The sequence below is a fragment of the Podarcis erhardii genome (genome assembly GCF_964252035.2).
Source record: "Podarcis erhardii genome assembly, chromosome: Z".
Lineage (NCBI taxonomy): Eukaryota > Metazoa > Chordata > Lepidosauria > Squamata > Lacertidae > Podarcis > Podarcis erhardii.
Genome location: NC_138504.1, coordinates 47,508,843 through 47,526,872, shown reverse-complemented (window position 1 = coordinate 47,526,872; position 18,030 = coordinate 47,508,843). Strand labels below are relative to the sequence as shown.

The following is an 18,030-nucleotide window of genomic DNA, read 5'->3' as shown; positions in this document are numbered from 1 at the left end:
CTCTTGATTCAAGTCTCCCTACAGCTCACACAGGAAACCTATGGCTCTCTAGATACTGCTGGACTACAAGTCCCATCATCCTTGCTGCCTGGGGCTAATGAGAGCTGGGCTCCAGCAAGTCCCCCATTCCTGCTCCACAGAGACAGAGAAATAAGGGAGACTGGCAGAGATGGGCTCCTACTCAAATATTTTCACCAGCAGACCAAAGAAAAAGGCACATAGAAGCTGTCAATCTGTAGTTTATGGCTGCTAAGGGAATGAAGTGGTAAGGGATGAAATGGGGGCAAGGGGTCGTCTGGCCTCCAGCCACCTCCTTTCATAGCCCAATCTAGAATGAAAGTTTACATGCCTGTTTGTCTCCTTCTTTCAAAGGAAGAAATCCCACTGCAAATTAGTTTTCTGTTGGGATGGGTAACACAAGAGCCCCTTAATTTTTCTGTGGTTATGTTTTTAGAAGCCCAGCAGTCTTTAACTGGAGATCTACCCTTCAGAGTCTAGGTGGGGGCTTACTTGAAGGAATGCTGCTTAACCTCCAACCCCCATTGTACGCAGAACAAGGTTTTCCCTCATGGTGTGCTGCTTTTCTAGGTGTACAGTCTGGAGAGTGGGAAACAGAGGGGCATGTGGATCTCACAAGGATCTCACTTGCAGCCCACGAAGCCGTTAAAAACCTCCCATTATGCTAGAAGAAAAAGACCACATTTCTTCCACCGAAAAACTGGGTCTCTTATTTGTGGTTGTGTTTCTGGGCAGGGGCATTGATAGGAGATGGCCCAGGGGTCCCCAAACCCCAGGCAGTGGGTCCCCTGTCCACATCCCCATCTTTAAAACTTTTTTTAAAAAAGCTTTGCTCATAGAGTAGCTGGTTACTAAGCTAACCAACTTAATTTCCCAGAAGTGTCTATCCGTATACATGTGTTTATGGGGAAATTTGTGCCAATTTCCATCATGGGCCTGTGCAAAAGTCCTTTAAGTATCTGACCACACCCCCTTCCTCTACGCCACCATGCCGTGCTATAACACAAGCAGTGCTATTTTTCTAGAAAAAGAGGTGCTGGAACTCAACATGTTCTCTTAGAATGGCAATGGTGCCCACCTGAGAGGTGCTGGAACTGAGTTCTGGTAAGTTCTGACTGAAAAAAAAAAGCCCTGATATCAAGTAACCACAGAACAAGCACAGGGGTTTCTTGCCCTGGGGTGGAGCAGCTTTCCTTGCAGAAGCAGAAATACAGCATTCAGAGGATGCATCTGTAATCTAAATAGGGATGGGGAAATCTGCCACTTTTGGTTCTCCTGGGTTCTCATCCCCTGCCTCTACCACATTGCAAATTCATTTTCACATCACATCAGTTTGCAAGTTTTTAAATTAAAGCCCCCATCAAAAATTCATCAGCACTTTAGTGCAAATTTATCACAATACACACATTTTGTACATAGTTTCCCCTAATTACATATTTTTACAAAGTGATTTATTGGGTTACATTTCAAAGGGTGGAGACAGATTCCCAGTTATCAGCAGCACCTCTCCTGTCGGTGATGAGTAACATCAGCCAATCATTTCAGAGCATTATAAAGTGTTGGTCTTCACTAAAGATGGTTATCTCAAACAATGGGTAGAAAGCATGTTATAGCCATCCACTGCCACATGTTGCAAGCCAAGCACTTTAAGTCCTTATGTTCTACCTTCCATGTGACAAGTTATTTTGACTAATATTTGTGTTTATATTTGCAACAGACAGGTGCTGTTATCCTGCATTGTATGGTGAAACTCTAGCTGCATTTTCAAAGCAGGCTCTGGGTTTTTAAAAGATCATGACCCAGCCTTAGCTTTTCTCTGACATTCCACGGAATTACTAGGATCAGAGAACGTCCCCTTTGCAGCCTCATTTTACATGCCACTCATCCAGAGAAAATAAGATCTCCTTCTCTGGATACTCTGCAGTGGGATAAACATGCAGTTTCCTGCCCTTAATCAACCTCTGAACATAACATGAGAGCTTTTCCTGTTAAAGAAGAAGAAGGGGGGAAGGGGGTAAAAGATAAAAAAAAAAAAACATCTCAGCTCATGAAAGTGAACTTTACTTTGGAGAGAAGGTTAGGGAGCCAAACATAATGTCCTTGAAATTTCCTCCAACGAGGCTCCGTCCACGAAAACAGGATAACACCACTTCCGCTGTCACAACCCCTGAGATGAAATCGGAGATGAAGCAGGCGAGAGGAGGGGGGCTAGAGAGGCTCATGTGGGGAGGCAAAGAGGGGGCTCCTCTGCATGGATCTGAGGCAAGATTGAGTGGGAAGGGGAGGGGGGCATCAGGAACGGAGATTCACTGGTGGGGGGGAAGAGAGTGAGAGAAGAGGGAACTGTGGGGGTGGGGGAGGGGGGTGGAGACCAACAGGTGCTCTTGCCTGTGATTTTACTTCAGGGCATCCAGGTGAGTGCAGACCTGTTGGAACACTTCGTCCACTGAGCCTTCGGCATTAAGCTGAGGAGAGAAGGGAAGATGCATTTAGCAATTTGGGGCTGCCAAAGACTTGCCGCTAGTACAAAACACTATCATCACACTTTGAGCAAAAGCTTAACATCGCCCCCCCCCCCACCGCACAGCTGACAGCATCGCCAGCAATTCTAAGCCATTCTACTATGCACCCACCTTAATTTTGTGATGGTAAAAATTGTTTTAAACTGTTTTCAGTACTGCTTTTTAATGCTGTAACCTGCCTTGGGACCTTAGGGTGGAGGGCAGGTAAAGAATAAAGCAGAGCCCACCAACCCACTATTATATTATATTATATTATATTATATTATATTATATTATATTAATTATATTATATTATATTATATTATATTATATTATATTATATTATATTATATTATATTATATTATATTATATTATATTATATTATATTATATTATATTTGCATCCTGGTCATGGCAAGAACCCTATAAAAATTAAACCGCTTGATGCATTTGTATAGACAACAAGTAGAAAACACCTGTGCCCCCTCCAGATGTTGCAGGACGCTGACTCCCATCAACCCCCACTGCCATGGCCAATGGGCAGAGATGATAGGAACTGGAGTCCAACAATATTTGGAGGTGCTCCATCCCTGGCACAGAAGCAGGATTAAAGAAAGGATCCATGTTACCTTGATTTGCATGATTTATACAGGTTGCAGCTTTGGGGTAGGGAGGTGTATATGTGCAGAATTTCCATTTTAATATAAATAATAATTAGTAGAGAGCAAGCACAAACCCCGGCTTCATGCTGCCCATGTGTCCTGGGAGTGTAGTCAAAAAATGATATGCCACTCAAGAGATCTGGATGCTGGATCAGCCCAAAGACCCCTCTGGTCTATCATCCTGTTCTGACAGTGGCCAACAAAATCCCAACAAGAAGTCAGGGCCAGAGTGCAACAGCGCTCTTCCCTCCTCTGACTCCCATCAACTCGTGTTCAGAGGCATACTGCCTCTGTAGCCGTTGATAGCCTTATTCCCCATGAATTTGTCTAAACCTCTTGTAAAGCTATCTTTCCAAAACTCTTTTTAAAGCTAAGTTTCTTCCTACTTCTCTCTCTCTTTCTCTCTCTCTTTCTCTCTCACACACACTTTTTAAAGTAGCATCGGAGGACTCTAATTTTGATCAGAGTAGCAGCTTGAAAGGATATTTAGCCCCTTTAGGAATTTTTTTTGGGAGATTTTACCAGGACTTGTATACGGCTGGAAAAGAAGACTTAGAAAAAATCGAGGACTATCTAAGGAGAACAAACTACCAAAGATTCCAATAGAAAAGAAGGATCAGCTGAATGCACCAAATACAATGATGGAGGTACAATCAGCAATAGGACATTCCAAATTAGGCAAATCGCCAGGCCCAGATGAACTTACAGCAAAATATTACAAAAAATGAAATGATCATGAGCTGCTGTTACCACTGAAGGATGTTGATGATATATCATAAGATAATATATATAATATAATGAATAAAGGAAAACTACCAAATTCATGGAAAGATGCCCACATTTCATTAATTCCAAAACAAGACACTGAACAATGATTATAAACTTATTAAAAGATTATTAAAAGATGTATTAAAAGACATTATTCATAATGATCAAGCGGGTTTTCTTCCTGGTCAACAAATGAAATATAATATGAAGAATATAATAGACATAATAGAATATTTGGATACCAGGAATGATAAGCAAGAAGCACTGATGTTTGTTGATGCAGAAAAGGCCTTTGACAATATTTCCTGGAATTTTATGAAAAAGAACCTAGAGATGATGGATGTAGGGCAATCCTTCCTACATCTAGGAGCTATATACTCTGAACAGAAAGCCATGCTGATTGTTAATAATGTTATAACTGAAAAATGTGAAATTACAAAGGGAACGAGACAGGGATGTTCTCTGTCACCATTATTATTTATTACTGTTTTAGAAGTTCTGGCAAGAGCTATAAGATCAGATGAAGGTGTAAAAGGAATCAGGGTGGAGCAGAAAGAATATAAATTCAAAGCCTTTACAGACGATTTAGTAATAACAGTAGAATATCCTTTATCCACTGTACCAAAAGCACTGGAAAGAATTCAGGAATTTGGACAAGTAACTGGTTTCAGACTTAATAAAGTAAAAACGAAAATGTTGATTAAAAAATATGACTGTACAATTGAAAGAAAAGCTTCAACAGATCACAGAAATAAATCCCAAAGACAAAATATTTAGGGGTATGGTTAACTGCCAAAATTATATATTTAAGGACAATTACATACCTATGTGGAAAAAAATAAAGAGGGATTTGAAGCTGTGGGGAAGGATGATATTATCATTTTGGGGAAGGATTTCTGCTGTGAAATAAATGTGCTTCCGAAAATGTTGTTTTTATTTCAGTCAATCCCTGTGGTGAGCAGGGTGGGACACTTCAGGGAATGGCAAAAAGTAGTATCTAGATTTATCTGGAAAGGGAAGAAGCCAAGAATAAAATGTGAGTTTTATATATATAACTTAAATATAAGAGGTGGCTTCTCCCTGCCAGATCTATATATATTATGAGGTTTTCTGTCTTTGCTTGCTACGGGATTGGATATTGTTGAAAAATACGAATTTACTAGATCTGGAAAATTATGACAGCAGATTTGGGTGGCATGCATATTTATGGTATGAGGAAGTAAAAGTTGCCAAAGGATTCCTGAACCACATAACAAGAAAGTCAATACACAATGTATGGAATAGATATAAAAATTTACTGGAACGGAAAACACCTTGGTGGTTCTCACCCTTGGAAGCAATTTCAGTTAAAAAGTTAAATATGAAAGGAAATTGGGCCACCTATAGGGATTTGTTAATGGAGGCAGAAGACTAGTTAAAACTGGGGAAAAAATTGAAGACGTAAAAGAATTTATGACATATTGGTTACAATACCACCAGGTAAATGATATTTTTAAGATAAAAGAAACAGGTTTGATACAATAAGATCAAAGGTTTGAAATAGACCTGTTGCACAATAATGTGAAAGTATTATCGAAAATGTACAAATTATTGTTGGAATGGCATACAAAGGATGAGGAAGTTAAAGCCGTAATGATACATTGGGCTAGGGATTTTGGGTATAATATTGAAAAGAAATCTTGGGAGAAGCAATGGAGAGAAGAAATCAACTTCCCTGCATGCTGTTCATTGAAAGAAAATTATATGAAAATGATGTATCTTACACCAAGTAAAATTGCAAAGATATATAAAGTGAGTTTAAAATTATGTTGGAAATGTAAGGAGAAGGAATGTACTTTTTACCATATGTGGTGGGCTTGTAATAAGGTAAAGACGTTCTGGGAGATGATTTACAATGAATTAAAGAAAATGTCTAAAAAGACATTTGTTAAAAAAATGAGAGGCCTTTTTGTTAGATATAGTAGGTGAAGAGATACCTAGAGAAGATAAACGACTATTTATGTATACAACAACACCAGCGAGAGTATTGCTAGCCCACAATTGGAAAAATGAAGAGGTACCATTGAAAGAAGAATGGCAGGCGAAACTGATGAACTATGTGGAGATGGCGAAATTGACAGGAAAGATCCAAATCCAGGAAGATCAAGTATTTGAAAAAGACTGGAATAAAGAACGACTGTAAACATTTAAAATCACTGGCAGGAATGTAAAGATGCTCGTAATGTGAAACTTATCATATGGTTTTTCTTAATGGAACAATTAGTAGTTGGATAATTTAAAAGGATGCAGATAATTTTTTATTACAGAAAGAACCCGTGGAAGGAGGGAGGGACATCTGATGGTTCAAAGGAACCTTTTCTTTTTCTTTTTGGATATGTGAAATGGTTAATGTAAAGATATATAGAAATGTGAAAACTAATTTTAAAAAGTAATTAAAAAAGTAAAAGAAAGGCTATTTAGCCCCTTCTCACCTTGCACTGCTTTCCTCAAGCCTTCTAAATATTCAAAGTAGAAATATATGTTTACAAAAAAACCAGAAGCCTTCCTATTAGGTATAGTAGGTAGAGAAATATATAAGTAGGATAAAACACTGTTCTTATATGCAGCAACTGCAGTGAGTATGTTATTAGCCCAAAGATGGAAAGAGGAAGATTTACCAATGAAAGAAAAGTGGCAGATGAAATTACTGGACTACGCCAAATTGGCGAAACTGGCGGGAAAATTTCGGAACCATAAGGATCAGACTTTTCTGAAAGACTGGAATAAATTTATGTTCTATTTGAAAGACAACTGTAAAGAACTAACATTGCTAGTAGGGTTACTGGAAGTTTTGCAAGGTTAAAATGATTATGATTTAAGAAATATAGGAAAATGCAGTATATAGAGAACAGGTTTGAAAGCCATCAGTCAGGGAGGAGGGAAGTCACCGGCTTATGAAGCAAAATGTTTTATTTATCTATTTTTGTTTATATGATGTCAGGCATGAAAATATTTCTAAAACCAATAAAAAATATTTTTTAAAAAATATTCAAGGTGTTCTTATGACACATTCAACAGTCATGGCTTCCTCCAAAGAATTCTGGGAAGTGTAGTTTGTTAACAGTGCAGGGGATTTCCAGCATTGTGAGGGGGCCTCCTAACAACCCTCAGCACCCAAAACAAACGACACTCCCCTTGATTCTTTGGCATAAGCCAAGTTTTGAATCTGGCTTCTCGCTAAACTTGCCTGTTAGCATTTTATTTCATTCTCGTTGCTTTCTGTATAAAGCATCTAACAAATGTAATAAATAACACTAGTTTAGCAAGAAGTCTGACATCTCCTTGAGCTGCTCTTCTCAGGGAGGATTCCAGCACAAGGGACCAAACGCAACCAGAGCTCTCTGTGCCAAAGTGCTATGAATCTTGGGAGTTACCTTCCTCCCCGCCCAAGCACAGCTTCCTCTATTCTCTGTCCACTTCTGCCCCTAAATCCTCACACTGTCTCCATCAGCCTGGCGCCCCCTCTTCCGTCCCGTGGGGCCTGTGGATTACTCACTGCCTTGCTATGCCAAGCATCTGGAGGCCTGGTAGACACTTCCTTTGGAGTTATGAATGAAGCCAGGACATCTTCAAGAGACACAGTGAGGCATCCCATGTTGTGACTGAACTCCCCCTCGCCCTCACTTTAAAATGAACCAGAACCTCACCGCCCCCTGCTGAAAGGAAGGGCTCCTCCAGAAAACCCATTTATCCAGCATCCATCCTGATTGGCTTGCAAAAAGCTTGCTCTGTAGTTAGACAGAAAAAACCCTTTCCATTGCTCATTCAGGATTATTTGTGCTCATGATGGCACCTGGCTTTCAATGCTGTTTGTACCTGCAGACATTTCGGGCTGCACATGCTGCTTTGTTTCCATACAGTGAATATCCTACAACTTCCTGCTGAAATCCTGTAACTTTTCATAGCACAAATGGTCCAGTTCATTATTATTTTTTGTCCCACTTTTGTCGTGCTCAACTAATGTGCAAATAATGCAGTAACCTTGCGGGAACTGTTGCATGGCCACTGACAAAGCAGAATGATGTGAGGACTGTCTAATATAAACCCGCTTGAATTTCCCCTCACAAAATACTGACAGTCTAGAGCAGGCATAGGCAAACTCAGCCCTCCAGATGTTTTGGGACTACAATTCCCATCATCCCTGACCACTGGTCCTGTTAGCTAAGGATGATGGGAATTGTAGTCCCAGATATCTGGAGGGCCGGAGTTTGCCTATGCCTGAAGTGGAAGTTTACTAAGCCCAAGTAAGCGCAAACTGGAGCCCAGTTCAGGAGTTCCATATACCCATCGCTTCTCGGCCTTTTGGCTAAGATCAAGTGTAGGAGTTCCATATACCCATACCACCCCCACTCCCTTAAAAAGCTGCAACCTGCAAAAATGATGCAAATCAAGCCAGCCTGCATCCATTTTATTTAATTCTAGCTTCTGTCTTTCATGGGAAAGGGGAGTATTGTGGAACATGGAAGCTCCCACCCTCCCTACCCCCAGCTACTGGAAATCCTGTTCCAGGGAAAGCAAATTGGTGGCCAAGTTGCCCAAAGAGAGACAGAGACAGAGAGAAGCAGAGAGAAGCTCTGCTGCTTCTGAGCTAAAAAAAAAAAAGAAAATAAAAGAGAAAAAGATGCCATTGCAGCTCATGGTGCCTCCTCAAGCTGGAACTGCTGAACAAACAAATCATCCTACCCCCAGAAAAATTATTTGGACAAACTAAGTTCATCACCCATGAGTAGAGTGGCCAACCTGGAGAAGCGGTGGCCATTGTGCAACACTTAGTTGCTTTCTGCTCTCCTGCATCCTATGTCCTTGGGAGTGGAGGGAGACAGATGGGTGGACGATGGGACATACCTTACGGACAATGCCCCTTTTCTCATAGAAGGCAATGACAGGCTCAGTGGCCTTGTAGTATGTCTCCAGCCGCTTCTTGATTGTCTCCTCGTTGTCGTCGACTCGTCCACTTGTCTCCCCGCGCTTCAGCAGGCGCTTCACCATTGTTTCCTTGCCAGCGTCCACGTAGAGCAGCAATGTTGGGGGTGCGATCTGAGCAGGGAGGCAACATGGAGGGGTCAGGGAGTGGGGTGAGGGAGAGGAAGAGGAAGAGAAGAAGGAAATTATAACTGTGCCGGCCTAAATTCTCCAGTCCCAGCCAGCACAGCAGCTAAGCAACATCTGGAAGGCCACAGGCTCCTCGGGGCCTGGTCTAACTCAAAGTTCCTTATGTGGTTCTCCACCCTCATTTAATCCTCACAACAACTTTGTAAGGTAGGTTAGTATGAGAGGCAATGACTGGCCCAAGTTCACCCCGTGAGCTTCATGGTTGAGTGGGAATTTGAACCCTGGTCTTTCAGGTCGCGGTCCAGAACACTGGATATGGCTGGAGATTGAATCTGGGAGCTCCACCTGGGGAGAGTGGGTGTGGACACCAAGCTACTAGTCACCTTGTCCAGATTTTTTCAATCTGTGCTCAAGCCTTATCTGCCCAGGCTTCTAAGAATGTAAAATAAACCAGCAGTTACAACAGGCTAGGGGAACAATGCTGCCATCTTGTGCTGTCTCAGGGAATCCCAGGCAGGAAACGCTCAAAATACGGTAATACTGCTTCCAAACCATCACCACTGATGCACAAGAGAGAAGCTCACTTTCCCCGATTACACACATCACTGTACACACTCTTGGGCTGGAAAACTGCATTGCAACACCTGGAAAAGTGCAAAAGTTGAAGGACAGCTGCATTTCAGTTTGCATGTCATTTCAGAAAGTGCAAACCAGGTAGGTTCAAATCAAAATCTGTAGCAAACACCTCCCCACACTATTCCTCTTCATAATCCTGAATGTTTAGGGTTCCAACCAGAATAAAGGGTCTCTCTTTCCATCCACCCCACTCTGGTTGGGTCAATCATCTTCCGGTTCAGCCCTTCCCAAACTCATCCACTCCACTCTTACCTTCTTCTCAAACTCCTCGCCCTGCTTCACTTCCCGGGGGTAGCCGTCAATCAGGTAACCCTTGGAGGTGTCTGCCTTGGCCACCATGGCGTCCCTCAGCATTTCCAGGACAGTGTCCTGTGAGCAGAGAAGGAAAATGCCATGAAGTTAACACCACAGGAGTGCTCTGCAAACTGTGGGGGCCTGTGATCAGGAGACCTAGAGGTGCCCCAGCAGTGGCTGGTACCAATTATGACTGGCAAAGCAGGAGGGCAACAGTAGGTGGCGCCAGAGCCAATGGCCTCTGAGGTCCCTTCCAACTTTATGATTCTGTGATTCATTTCAGTTGCATACAGACTTCCTTTCAATAAGAGGAGAGATCAAATGGGTTGGAGGGATCTCAAGTAAAAAAAAAGGTGGATTTATGCAAGTATTCTTTGAGGCAGCTCCCGTCATAAGGCATGGAGTCATTTGCAAGGGACCTTCTACTTCAATAGGCGGTGGAGCTGATATAAACACTGATATAGAGACCAAGGAATTATTGACTGTTCTTTAAATGGTTGCTCAGCTACCTATAGCTCAAACCTGGAAGGCCTTACAAGGCCTGTTCCTGGTATTATGGTGTAAAAATGTTTTGCAATCAGCTACCACTGAGAAAATAACCCATAACTTAAAAGTGATAAATGGAACAGTAAAACTGGGCGAATTTTATGCAATATGGTGGCCATTTATCACCATATCATAAGCGCTCGAATTGGAGAACAGCCTTTACCACAGGTGTCACGGACTTTGAAGATGCCCAAACTCGGGAGTAAAGGGGAAATCGTGCTAAGAGGAAGGCACATTTGGCAAACCCTCACCGTGATCAACTCCTGCCCGGAAACCTATGTCCCCACTGTGGAAGGACGTGTGGATCCAGAATTAGCCTCCACAGTCACTTTAAGACTATGTTCATGGAAGACAATTTTACTCAGCTATGAGCGATTGCCAAAGAAGAAGAATACTGTAATGTACTCTACGTGGGACTACCTTTGAAGTTGACTTGGAAACTATAACTAATCCAGAGTGTGGCAACTAGACTGGTGACTGGGAGTGGCTACTGGAACCATATAATACCTGTCCTAAAGGATCTACACTGGCTCCCAGTAGATTTCTGAGCACAATTTCAAAGGGTTGGTGCTGATCTTTGAAGCCCTAAAAGTCTTTGACCCTATATACCTGAAGGAATGTGTACCATTATTCAGCCCAGACCCTGAGATCTAGCTCCAAGGGCTTTCTGGTGGTTCCCTCACTGCATTCTTGGTAGTGGCACCCGCCCTGTTGAATGCCCACCCATCAGATGTCGAGGAAATAAAGAACTACAGAAACTTTTAGAAGACATCTGAAAGCATCCCTGTATCAGGAAGTGTTTAAAGTTTCATGTTATATCATGTTTTTATATGTGTTGGAAGCTGCCCAGAGTGGCTGGGTAGGGCAAGGACGTTTGGATAATTTGTATGGATGAATAAGAATCAATTATGTTACTGTATAAGCTCATATCTGCTTTGGAGGTACAGTGGTGCCCCGTAAGACGAATGCCTCGCAAGACGGAAAACCCGCTAAACAAAAGGGTTTTCTGTTTTGGAGGTGCTTCGCAAAACGAATTTCCTATGGGCTTGCTTCGCAAGAAGAAAATGTCTTGCGAGTTCCTGCGGGGTTTTTTCCCTTCACTCCCCTTTTTCTAAGCCGCTAAGCCGCTTATCAGCTGATCCGCTAAGTTGCTTATCAGCTGATCCGCTAAGTTGCTTATCAGCTGATCCGCTAAGCCGCTTATCAGCTGATCCGCTAAGCCGCTTATCAGCTGATCCGCTAAACCGCTTATCAGCTGATCTGCTAAGCCGCTAATAGCGCTAATCCGCTAATCCGCTAATGGGCTTGCTTCGCAAGACGAAAAAACCGCAAGACGAAGAGACTCGCGGAACGGATTCTTTTCGTCTTGCGAGGCACCACTGTAGTGGTGGAGATGAATGTTATGTTATGGGGAATGTTATGTTATGGGTTTGTTATTACATATGTATATATAACACAAGAAAAACTATTTAATTGGAAGAGAAAGGTGGCAGACTGGTAGAGGGAAGATCTTAACTAGGTAGAAAAAAGAGGGAAATTGGGTATTTTTAGCCTGGTAAAGAGGAGACTGAAAAGAGATATGATAGCCATCTTCAAATATCTAACGCGCTGTCATATGGAAGATGAAGGAAGCTTGCTTTCTCCTGCTCTGGAGGGTAGGACCCAAACCAAGGGCTTCAAGTTTCAAGAAAGGAGATTGTGGACTCTCCTTCTTTGGAGGTTTTTAAGCAGAGGGATGCTTTAGTGGAGATCACTGCAGAGGGTTGGAAGAGAACATTGGTGTCCCTTCCAACTCTACAATTTGAAGAAGAGCATTGAAGGCAGGGCCCTGTCAGAACAAACCCCATTTATTCCCACCATAAACTCACCAGTGGGACTAACTCTCCCTTCTCCATGATGGCCGACAGTTTCTTCCCCCTGTCTGAGCCAGAGCTGACCTCTGCTCTCAGGAGGTCGCCAGTGGATAGGTGGGTGTAACCATACTTCTGAACAATCCTCTCGCACTGTGTCCCCTTTCCTGAGCCAGGCCCGCCTGCAACACAACACAAGACATTTCCGCCACAGAGCCTAGGAAGAGAAATGGCTGAGGGAGGGAGTGGTAGATCATGAAACCTTCTCAGGCAGTGGCGCCTGGTACCCACTGGGACGGATGAGGTGGAGGGAATGGCAGGTGCAGCCAGAGCCAAAGACAGGCAGAACCAACGAATTATATACCCCCATCCTCCTCCCTGCTTCTCTTTTTTCCAATCCAAAGTTCAGTTTGTCACATGGCCACATCAGTTTGCAAAAAAAGAACCTCATGAAAATTCATCAGCATTGTTGTGTGAATTTCTCCTCATAAACTCATTTTTGTATGCAGATTTTCAAAACAAATGCTATTTTGCAAAGCAATTCCCCCTAGCATAATGCACATCTCTATGTTACTTTCATTAATATACACAATTTAATGGACGCCCACCCCCACCCCAGAGTGTAAGTGCCTTTTTGTAACACATTACTTTGCAGGAGAACTGCATTGCAAAACTTGGATAATAATGAGTTTTAAAGCTCTGCTGCGTTTTGTTTCGTGGTACTGTTTCTGAAAGTGTGGGTCAGACAGGTTCACCTTTAAATACAAACTCCCCTACCCCTACTCCAACTGTGACTGCCTACTGGGGAGAGGTAGGCTGAGGATACCTGGAAGGATGGAAGCCTGAACAGCTGGGGGGGGGGCACCAGGAATCCTATGCTTGTTATTGTTGTTACTCTTCCTTGGGATTTTAACATGCCCCAGATCATGTTACAGCAGGGGGCCAGTCCACTGTCCCTCAGACCTTGTGGGGGGCCGGACTATTTTTTTTTGGGGGGGATGAACAAATTCCTATGCCCCACAAATAACCCAGGTATGCATTTTAAATAAAAGCACATATTCTACTCATGTAAAAACACCAGGCAGGCCCCACAAATCACCCAGAGATACAATTTAAATAAAAGGACACATTCTACTCATGTAAAAACAAGCTGATTCCTGGACCGTTCGCGTGCCGGATTTAGAAGGCGATTGGGCCAGATCCGGCCTACAGGCCTTAATTTGCCTATCCATGCCCCAGACCCTTCCTTAATATACCCCAGCTAACCCTTCAGTGGTAAGTTCCTCACTTTTATTAATGTTCCTGTTCCTGTTTGTTTGGAAATCTATGAGCTGGATGAGAGATCTATTTCTGCATCAGGCTGACCAGCAACTTCTTCTGTACTTACCAACTACAAAGATGATCTTGTGGTTTTTCAGTTTTTCTGGGACGGGGAAAAGAAGGAACAAGACAACGTTAAGCTCTGGGAGGCAAGCACTTGCGGACATTTACCAGATGCCCGCCCAGGGAGAGATATTCAGCAGAAAGCAAGTGCTGGTACACACACACACACACACACACACACACACACACACGTGCTATTGCTGCTGCTCTCCACCCCAGCCCCTTGCCAAATGGAAGGCGCTCAGCCTTTGCTTTTGGGCAATGTGAACAGAAGCCAGCTTCCAGCTTTCAAAGGATTTCAGACAAGCCCTAAGGCCGTCAGATGCAAAGATCGCTGCCTCCCCTCCCAGGATTACCTTTGCCAGCTTTAACTATGGGGTCTTCCACACAGGAGCACTGGGCACCCATCTTCCCTCCAAAACTGGTAGCTCCTTTTTGCTGCTTTGATTCCCGTCCTGTCCTTCCTCCTTGTTCCCGCCCCCCAGAAAGCCTCTCTTTTCCTGCTTAGTACATTTTTTGTCCATGGGCCTCTGGGCACCCTGCCCTCCACAGCTGGGGCTGGGCTGGGCTTAGTCTGGGCTTTTTAGGGAGGCCTTGTGGCTCAGAGTCCAACACAGGTTGCCAGGGAGACCGTTGCTAAGGCCCAGTAGATGCCAGAGCTCAATTGTTTCATGCAACATCTGCAGGGGGCCAAGAATCCAATACGGGTGGAGGATTCCAGATGTGCTCCCTTTTGCAAACAGAGCCTGGATCCAGCCCAGGAGGACCCAGAGTCATAGAATCATAGAGTCATAGGATCATAGAGTTCAAAGGGACCTCATGCACTGCTCCATGTTAGTGTAAGATGATCTGTTGCTTTGAGTGCCTCTCCTCAGCACAATTCAAATTTGACTCTTGAGAGAAGCTGGAGGAATCTTGAACTCATTTGAAAAATTTATCAGGTGTATTCCAGTTACAGGAAGAGGAAGTAACTAAGCATCTTGAGGTGAGGCAAAATAAAATCCAGAAATATGGGGAGAGCGGATTCTTTATAGTCTAAACCCCCAGCGGCACTAGCTGTGGGAAGCTTGATTTGTTTTGGGTAGTAGGAAACAGAACTTCTACAACAGAAACCAACACAAGTAGGACCCGTTACATTCACAGCCCGCTAAAGTGCCAGTTACAGTGGACAGTCTTAAAATCTGGATATAATTTAAATCTAAAAATAAAACAATCTAAATGGAGGAGGCCGTCTCACTATGAATCTTTTTCAACTCCAATCTGCACTCAGAATCCAAGAGAGGCTCTTGCTAAAATTAGCAATAATGTAAGATGGTATGAGACTGAGCAAAGAGAGCTGGAGAACCCCCCCCCCCTCAAGGACAGGTTTCAATGGTTAGGAGCTTGCGTGCTTGTTTGTTTTGTTGCATTTATATCCCTCCTTTCCTCCAAGGAGCTCCAGGTGGCATACAAAGTTCTAATTTCACCTCACAACAACCCGGCAAGGTAGGATAGGTTGAGAGTACCGTAAGTCACTGGCCCAAGGCGACCCAGTGAGCGGGGATTTGAACCCAGGTCTCCCAGGTCCTAGTCATACCTGCTATACCACACTATAAGGGTGAGGCATGATAGAGCCATACAGAATTGCTCATGGTGCAGAGCGCTTCTTCTCCCTCTCTCATAATGCCGGAACCCTGTGAAGTCAACTCAGTGAAGCTGAAAGGTGGGTGATACAGGCCTCCTTCCATCATTACAGAATTATAGAACAGTAGGGGTGGAAGGGAACACCAAGGGTCATCTATTCCAACCCCCTGAAATGCAGGAATCACACCTAGAGGCAGCATGCTTCTGAAAATCAGCTTGTTGGGGAACCAGAGCAAGAACAGGGCTTCCCAGATGCATTTGGTTGTCCACCGTGGAAAACAAGATGCTATTCTGATGTTCTAATTTTCATGCTGTCTTTTCTCCAAAGAACTCAGGGCAGCACACACGGTTTTTCCTCTGTCCTCCCAGTGTATCCTCACAACAGCCCTGTGAGGTAGGTCCAGACTAAGAGAGAATGACTAGCCTCTGTGAGTTTTTTTGGCTCAGTGGGGATTTGAACTTGCGTCTCTGTAGCCCTAAAGCCCAAGAATATCCATGATGTCACGCTGGATGTAGCCAATGCTATTTTTCCTAGAAAAAGAGGTGCCAGAACTCACCTCCCTTGTTCTCTTAGAATGGCAGTGGTGCTCACTGAGAGGTGCCGGAACTGAGTTCCCCTGAGCTGCTGCTGGGAAAAAAGCCCCTTTAAAAGGGTAATCTTGCCCGCAGACTGACCCCAACTCCTTACTTAAAATGCATTGGTGCGGAGGATATTTTTTGCTCACATACACCCTTTTTAGGGCTGCAGCAGGAGGAGTGAGAACTCCTGAGCCCAGTACTTTCGTAAGCGAAGTAAGAATGAAAAAGAGTGCTTCAGGGCATGTAAAGTAAGAATTTTCTCTCACAACTGAAGGACAATTGTCATGACTGCACTTACCCAGCCATGGGCATAATCAAGTAAATAAATAAAAATACTTAACTAATAAGTAGGAATTGTAGAAAGATTTTGACTAATTTTTCTGAGCACTTGGGGTCAAATGAAAGTAATTTAAAACAACTGATGTTGAGACATTTCATTCCAATTCTGCTAGATTGAGCCAGACAGAGGATGATGACGGGGGGGTGTCCTGCCCCAACTCCAATAAATCCTGGTTATGCCCGTGTACCCAGCTGTTGATTTCCATGTTATCAAAATGTGGAGTCATCAAGGTTCAGGAATCTGTTATTTTTATCATCTGTTCATATTTTCTGTGCTTTTTTTAATAATAAAAAATGCATGTGGAATTATGGGAATGGTATTATTTCTAGTCTGCAGGTCTTGCTGGCATCAACAGTGTCCAACCTGCTGCCTGACCTGGATGTACAAATCTGCCTCCATGCACAGAATTAAGTCTGGATTTGTGTTTTAGAAGCACAACACTGCAAGGTCTCAAAGTGTTGGCATTTGGGGCACTAGGCCACAAATCCACAGCAGGATGGGATTTTGCATGTCCCTTGCTGGGCTTGAGTCAAATTTCAAACTACTGAAAGTTTAATTTGAATTTAATTTAATTTAATTTATTCTTTTATATGGCATTCTTCCTCCTGAAGGAACCTATGGCAGCAATAACAATATAATGAAGAACTTTCTAGAAACACTTAAGAAACAACCACATTCCCTCAAGCCAATGATTTCAGAGTAGAGGAATTGTTTTAAATTCCTCCTAAAAGTCAGTAATGGTTTTTGTGAGGGTGCAGGCAGTTTCACCCCCATCTCTTGCATTTTAGGGCAGTGGTGGAGAACCTCAGGCTCGGGGAGAATTGTGGCCCTCCGGGCTTCCTTATCTGGCCCTCATAACTTCCCAGGCCACATCCTTCACTGGCCCTGCTTTTGCCTGCCTGGGATGTGTCCCAAATCTCTGATAGTGCCCATTCCTTGCCTGGACAGAAGTTAGAGAAGGAGGTGGGGTGGGGGAGTCTAGAAACTAGACTCTGGCCCCGTCCACTGTTTGCACGTGGCCCTTGGAAGGTTGCACTGGATGGGTGAAAACCTAACTGACAGCGAAGGCAGCAGAGCTAAAAATAAAGAGGGTTGGTTTTGGAGCAGTCCACAGCTCAAGGCATCATCAGCAAGCAGCAGGGTGAGGTCTCCTTTAATTACAGCTTTCTAGAATTACAACTGCCTACTTGGGGACATGTGTGGCTTGGGGAAATCTTTTGATGTGCCTGAACCAGAGATGTTTATGTTCTGGTTTCCGTACTGCAGACCGACCCAAAATGCAGAAGGGGTGTTCCAAGGAAAGCCACGTTTGCAGCTAAGAAAGGACAAAGTTGTCTGATTATCATGGTCTGTTGTAGATTATGGGCATGCTGATCCCCATGGGCCAGTCATTCCCAGTGCAGGATAGTGCCCCTTGGGACTGGTGGAGCGGAAGGCAGGGAAACCAACAGTAGGTGGTGCCAGAGCCAATGGCAGGCAGAGCCCACTAGTTCTAATTTTGCTCCCATCCTCCTCCCTGTTGAGATATACAAAGGAAACACTAAGGGGGGAGAGGTCAGTGAGCGCCACCCCCTGGACTGGTTGCAGAAAGGAAGATGAGCAACTGAGGACCAGCTGAGTTCAATGGGGCAGGGGCCTTCTTGTCCCAATGGACCACCCCCCGCTGACCTTACTACTCCTCTAGCACAAGAGGGAGAAATAAACAAGGCAATTTACCAGCCATGCTTTGCTTGCCCCTA

At 43.7% G+C, this 18,030-nt stretch overlaps 1 protein-coding gene across 4 annotated transcripts in view; it reads right to left on the bottom strand.

Annotated features, from left to right (window-relative positions):
• Positions 1 to 2,063: 2,063 nt before the first annotated feature.
• AK1 (adenylate kinase 1) overlaps positions 2,064 to 18,030 on the bottom strand; it is a 51,449-nt gene continuing 35,482 nt past the window's right edge. For 3 of the 4 annotated variants that reach the window (XM_081847647.1, XM_081847648.1, XM_081847650.1), the window contains 5 exons: positions 13,754 to 13,789; positions 12,385 to 12,548; positions 9,929 to 10,045; positions 8,834 to 9,025; positions 2,064 to 2,483 (listed from right to left, as the gene is read on the bottom strand). In XM_081847647.1, the coding sequence (XP_081703773.1) occupies positions 2,415 to 2,483; positions 8,834 to 9,025; positions 9,929 to 10,045; positions 12,385 to 12,548; positions 13,754 to 13,789 (578 nt within the window). In that variant the 3' untranslated portion in view covers positions 2,064 to 2,414. Of the gene's footprint in view, positions 2,484 to 8,833; positions 9,026 to 9,928; positions 10,046 to 12,384; positions 12,549 to 13,753; positions 13,790 to 14,105; positions 14,351 to 18,030 lie in introns of those variants that run through there. The other variant, XM_081847649.1, reaches the window with a different exon arrangement.